This window comes from Nicotiana sylvestris, chromosome 1, assembly GCF_000393655.2.
Source record: "Nicotiana sylvestris chromosome 1, ASM39365v2, whole genome shotgun sequence".
Taxonomy (NCBI): Eukaryota; Viridiplantae; Streptophyta; class Magnoliopsida; order Solanales; family Solanaceae; genus Nicotiana; species Nicotiana sylvestris.
The window spans coordinates 169234828-169241567 of record NC_091057.1 but is presented as its reverse complement, the minus strand read 5'-3'; the positions used below and the strand labels follow the sequence as shown (position 1 = coordinate 169241567).

Here is a 6740-nt window from a genome sequence, read left to right as displayed (position 1 = left end):
GCTACCCAACTCAAACGCCCGCCACCACTGATAAGCCGTTCCCTTGAGCTGAAACGTAACAAAATTAACCCCGCTTGTCTCCACAATATCCATAGTATGAAGAATACGGTTACACTCCTCTAGGAAACCATGGGCATCATCTGTCGCCAATCCACTGAAGGTAGGAGGGTGGTACTTCTTGTACCTCTCAAGTCTAAGTTGTTCTTCCTCAGATGTTGCTGCCCTAACCACGGGCTGAAATGGAACCACAAGCTTTGTCGCCATGACACCTGGAATCTGACCAACATGAACTCGCTGCTCTGGAGTGTGAGCGGCGGGGTCTGAACTCCTCCCCCGATCTATGAAGTAGCTGGTGTACCCGGAATCAATTTCGCCTGAGTCAACGTACCAAACTTACTCAGAAAATGTGCTTAGGTCTCCTGAAGTCCGCGGGTAACAGCAGGCGCCTCCGGTACCTGGCCCCCAACTAGAACTATTGGCGGCTCCTCAACTGCTACTCTGGTAGGTGCCCTAGTTGCGGCACGTGCTCCTCGTCGGCCTCTGCCTCTGCCCCTAGCGACATCTGCTCCGGGGTTAACGTCATCAGGAACTGCAGCTCGTGTCCTCACTATCTATGAAAGAATGAAATGATAAAAGTTCAAACTTCGAGATCAATGAACTCGCACGATAAGAATGAAGGAAGTGAAGTTGTGCTAATAGTTCCGTAGCCTCTCGAAGATCAGTACAGATGTCTCCGTACCGATCTGCAAGTAACCACTAAACTCGCTTATGACTCGTAGCACCTATGAACCTACAGCTCCGATACCAACTTGTCACGATCCAATTTCCCTCCGATGGATATCGTGATGGCACCTAGTCTTAATGACTAGGTAAATCTAACATTTACTGAATAACAACAATAATAAATGACATCTAATAATTTATGAAATGAATTAATCTATACAATTTATAAATTCCCAAAATCGGTAGTGACATTTTACGTATGTTACTATTATTCACGATACCTGGAACACATTTTTGTTGCTTAAAGTAGAACATTTACTAGAAATCAGCAAATATGCATTTACTTGATTATGTTTCAGTGTCCAAGTAATTTTTCTATTTTGGTTTAAGGCTTGTGCTATAAATTCTTTTTAGCTATTATCTTACCATTGATGATCCGACCCATACCTAGGGTAGTCTTTTATTGAGATAGGACTGGGGGAGGGGAAGAAATTATAAGAAGCATTGGTCTTTAGGATTTCGTTAGTTTATCCTTTAAATTCTTTGTTCGTTATTTCCTCCGGTCCACGTTACATGATTTTTTTGGCTTTTTTATATATATTAAAAAATTGCTTTTTAACATTAATTAATAATGAAATTGACCATATTAACCTTCATTTGCTCATTGAAAATATATAACAAATTACTCCTAAGCTCTTTACTTCAAGAGCAACTTTGGAAAGAGAAATTCCTTCTTGATATCTAAAAACATTGAATATTGTGGATCGCAAAAAATAGACTAAAAAGTCACTCAAAGTTTACCGGAGGAAGTAATTGATTACATTAATTAACAGCAATCGACTTAATTAAGATTTGATGGATCAGGCTTGTTTTACTTTTTAGCACATTTCGACGTTGAGGAGGAGATTTATTGAGACTTATTTCTAGGTGAACTAATTAATTCAACTCTAAATCTAATGCAGGAGGGGTTGGGACAAGGATAGTTTTAATGCTATATATGAAGCCATGAACGGTTATACTCTTAGCATTAACTGTGAAGCCACTTTTGCATTTTAAAAGCGTCTGTCGATCCTGGCATGCCTTAATCCTCTCCCTTCCCTTCATCAACATGCATCACGATCGAGCCAAGCGCAACAACTTGATATGTTTCTACAAACAACATGTATATAACAGCGTCTCAGTGTGTGAAGATGAAACTATTACCGATTTACTTTTACCTCCTCCTACTCTTCCTAAAAGATGTAGACAGATTGTTGTGGCAGCCGCTTGTCGAGGCATGGTATGTTTTTCATCTGCATCGTGCTCTAACTCAGCAGTGGTGTGGAACATTGCTACAAGAGAGTACAGGATTTTCAATGGTATCGGACGAGGAGATATAGATGGACGCTCTTATTACAGTATAGCTACAGGTTTCACCTTTCTTCCTATCATCAACGATTACAAGTTGGTTAGGGTCATAATCTATGCTAATCAAACTGCATATATTAAAATCACTAGGTGGAATGGTGATAATAGTAGTATCCCCGCAAAGGAAATGTTGACGGATTTTCCGTATAGTATAGTCCAACATGGGCATTGTTTGAATGCAAATGACGCTATTCATTGGTTAGGACATGATAAAGTTGGAGCGGTTTTGAGTATTGTAATTGTGTTTGATATGGTTGAGGAAAAATTTAGACAGATAGCAACACCATTTAATCAAGAAAAACCAATTAGACATTACCATCGAAAGCTTGCACTACTCAAGGAAAGTACATTAGCCATTTTTGGTTCTTCAGTTTCTTCTACAGGTTATCTGTCATTTCACATTTGGGCTCTCAAAAACTATCGAGGTGTTTCAGAATCTTGGGCTAAGCAATTCACATTTGAAGCCACCTCTCGACTATGTTATGACCTGCAGCCATGGGGTTTTTGGCTGAATGGTGAAGTGGTCTTCTATAGAATGGAAGAAACACCAGGAAAAATGGGATTGTACGATATTCACACCAATCAAATTAAAGATTTTTCTGTTGATGTTGATTTTGATTACTTATTGTACTACTCGTCAATCATCCATTACAAGGAGAGCCTTGTTCCACTTCCCCAGATGAAGAAGAATAAGATGACAAACAATGTCTGTTGTAATCATTGCCCTTTTCAAATTGATCAGTTCAACATCAACTAATCAACATGCTTTAACTACTTTTTTACTAAAAGTAATTTCTTTGTCAAAATTGTTTTTTCGTGTTTGACCAAGTTTTCGTTTCAAGAGAAGTAGTTTTTGAGAACCAAATAACTTTTTTCTAAAAGTATTTTTTAGAATACTTTTAAAAGTTTGGTGAAAAATTAATTGTTAATCAAAAATAATTTTTAAATTAATTAGTCAAATATTAATTGTTTCTTAGTAAAAGTACTCTTTTAAAGATTACTTTTAAAAAAAAACAAAATAAATTGACTTTAATAACTTGACCAAAACATACGATTAATCTCGATTTATAATTACTACTACTTTATTTCATTGTTACACCTATGGATTTGGTTTCTCTGACATCTTTTCAAGCGCTTTGTTAGTGGCAAGGACACAAGGCCATGTTGTTCCAAGCGCTTCTCGAAAAGTCATCTACGAAGTCATTCGTTTTACTAGTATTAGTATTCGTGCAATACTTGTTCAATATTAAAATGGTAGTATATTAATATTTATATCTTATTTATAATATCACATCAAAATTAATGTTTTAGTATTTAAATTATCTTTTTTGTTGAGGACATTTATTTTGAAATACCCAACTAATATAATTCTCCTGGAAGAGTCATTTAATAGGAAAGCCAGCCTGAAATATAAATTTACCTTAGCTTATATTCGCTTTTCACTACCTAAAAATATGCTACAAACTGTAAAAGCTTTATCGGTGATTTCTGACGAACATGAAGTTAAAATATTTCCCTCTATCTGAAAAGCTATCTTGCATATCCTTCTTTTCCCTTGAACACATGAATTAGCACTTAGGTAGCAACTTCATAAGGGACAACCTATCCTTTCGTTATTGGATATGTAAGTTAGCTATGTCTATTAAAGCTTAGATATATGAAAAGAGTTAAGGACTGGTACACCACAATTTTCTTTTAATATGAGAAGTTCAAATCTTTCCGTGAAATTCTCAAATTCGAAAGGTACCATGTATCAATCCCCTTATCTTTAGGAATTCATGTTTTTCACATCGGTTCAAATCTCTAAATGTAACAAAGACATAGAGAAAGAAAAAAAAGGTGTCTGTGAGAAAATATGAAATTTGCAATGTACTGAATAATTTTATACAATAAATTTTCACTGTTACTTTGGCTTAGTTGAGACAGTAGAGAATTATATCCAGAAAATTATATTATTATTTTTCAATATGCAGTTCCTCTTCTTTTTTCGTCTCTAGAGAAGATCGAGGCTGGCAACAAAATTATATATATGTAAGATAGTTCCAAGCTCTCCTTATGAAAGTGATTATCTTTAAGGTCTCAACGGATTCAGAAATTCTTCTTTACCAAGATAAATAGAAACATATTCAACATGTGTTCTTTTATTTTTTCAATTCTTTCTCTTTCATCTTTTCCAAATTGATGAAAACAGTAGAAAGACGGTAAAGTATACATAAAGATATATCTTCTAGTTTACCATCCAAAATATAGAAAGATAGGAAGGCTAAAAGATATTTAGAAAATTCAAATATTGAAGTAAGGAAGATCGTATATAACAACAGAAACTTGCCTGAAAATGAAATGCGCGTCCTTGTTTCTTATGTCAGTATCTAATTTTCTGCAATTATCAAAAGGGTAAAAAGATTAAGACCCGCAATCAATTAATAGAAAAGGAAAGCAGTAAGCTCTTTGATAAATATTTCAATCAAATGATGTGTGAAGTATACTGCTTGTTTGTTGACTTTATTTTTCCATTAAAGACTGAGATTAGTATCTACAGTATCATACATGAAAGCATGCAAATGTATGACTATGACATAACCTATAGTACTACATGGTTTCACTCTAAGTCCTCCTTTTTTGTCCCTTCCTTTTTCTCAAAATTTATAAGAACCATAGAAAAAAAATCATATTTTACTCATTGCTGAACTTTGTCCATAAACAATCAACTAGGAAAAAAATCATAAATAAAGTTTTGAATAGATTAAATAAAACCAGTTCACAAAGCACTAAAAACTCCTCTATTAACATCAAAAATTCCTTCTATAAATTTGTTTCTTAAAAACTGCAATACTTCTGTAGCTTTTGAACACAATATACATTAACTTTTTGAAGTTTCACGGATAGTTCCATTGATGATTATTGTCGGAAAATAGTAAGCAGAACTAACAGGGGAAGGAGTAGAATTTGATTTCGCATTCCAGGAGCAGATAATGTCAATTCTTGTACAGTGCAAATGTATTACAAAACCTTATTAATCAGACACAACTACTTAAAAATCATCTCCCAACAATGAGTTTACAAATATCGAAGTATCTCGTATAAATCTTGGCTTCACCAACACATTCATTCAACATTTGATTAGTTCAAATAACTAACATGTTGCATAAAAATAATAATTGAAAGAGTCAACTAAGTACTAATTTTAAGAATCAGTTTTTTAAATATGAATGTAGATCAATATTTATGTAAGAATTACTGCACAATTGTTAATCCAACTTTCAGAAATATTACAGTTAAATATGTGTACTATACATAATCGTTTATGTAAAATGTGAATGATTGGAGCAATTTCGTAGACCCTAGAGGCTATAGGGAACATACGAAATTTCATATCAGTCTTAGCAAGTACTTCAGCAATGCTGGAAAAAAAATATTGATTTTTCTGTATTTTTTTCTTCATCCTAGTAACATACTCCTTAGAAAGGCAGATTCATTATTAGGATATATCACATTGCTGATAAATTTCATATACATACAAATTGGTACAAAACTATGAATCCTATTTTCAGAAACATAAAGAGAAATATTGGTAGCACATATAATCGTTTCATTAGTAATTTGAAGATTGTGAAAAAATTATCCATTAAAGCAGCATAGAAGAGCACTACACATAATTGTTTCATAAGTACAACTTTATGTTTTTGAGGATTCTGGAAAAGTTATCCATTAAAGCAGCAGAGAAAGGATTCACATAAAAACTATGTGAAAGTAGAATATGTTACCTATGTATCATGTAAAATCTAACTCTATGGAATATGGTATTAATTTTAGGCTTGAAACGATCCGAATTTTTTACATTCGAATGACTCCAACTCAGATTTAGTTGCATCTATGCTTGAAATTTGTCTGATTATAGTCATATTTGTAAAGTTGTTGTAGTGCTGAATGGAGAAAATAGGGATTGAAAAAGGAATTTTACATATGAAACTGCATAAATCGTGAGTTGTTTGAGTTAGTTTAAAATTATTGTTGAACCCACGTTTGGGAAGATGGTGAGTCGTGCGTTTCATCCTCACGATTTTTCTTTGTAAAAGAAAACGGCCAATTCCAGGAAGTGTTTATATTTTCTTAATTGCCAAGTCTAATAAGTAAATAAAATAACGGCCAAACGTGGGAAGTATCCATTTTTGTGAATGTGTAAGTTGAATATTTTCTAGTTTCAAAAGAGAAATATTCATTTTTTTCTTAATTTCCAAGTCTTATAAATAAATAAAATAACTGCCCAATACGACAGGCAGTATTCTTATTTTTTTTGAATTCGTATGGTTGAATCTTTTTATTGCCTATTTTTAATTTCAAATAATTTTAAACTCCAACTTTATTGGAGATGTATCCAAAAAAGTAACACTTGTTTATTTATGATTATGCCACTTGGCATCATTACATGCTTTTGCTTCTCCTTTTATATATAAATAAACTCCTCCTTTTTTTTTTTTTCTTTTTTTTCTTTTTCATCATTTATCCGCGCTTCTTTTTCCTTTTTTCTTCCGTAAAAATTGGATTTGCTTTTTCTTTTTTCCTTCTTTTGTTCTTTATTTATTTGAGATCAAATTCCGCTCAATCGAGCA

At 33.4% G+C, this 6740-nt stretch overlaps 1 protein-coding gene across 1 annotated transcript; it reads left to right on the top strand.

Annotated features, from left to right (window-relative positions):
• The first annotated feature begins 1831 nt into the window (after positions 1 to 1831).
• On the top strand, positions 1832 to 2887 carry LOC138876976 (uncharacterized). The gene has a single exon (XM_070156288.1). The coding sequence runs from the start codon at positions 1832 to 1834 to the stop codon at positions 2885 to 2887; it is 1056 nt and encodes a 351-aa protein (XP_070012389.1).
• Positions 2888 to 6740: the final 3853 nt, after the last annotated feature.

Excerpts from the sequence above, each read along its gene's own strand:
- LOC138876976 (XM_070156288.1), top strand. The coding sequence starts at position 1,832 with ATGCATCACGATCGAGCCAAGCGCAACAACTTGATATGTTTCTACAAA.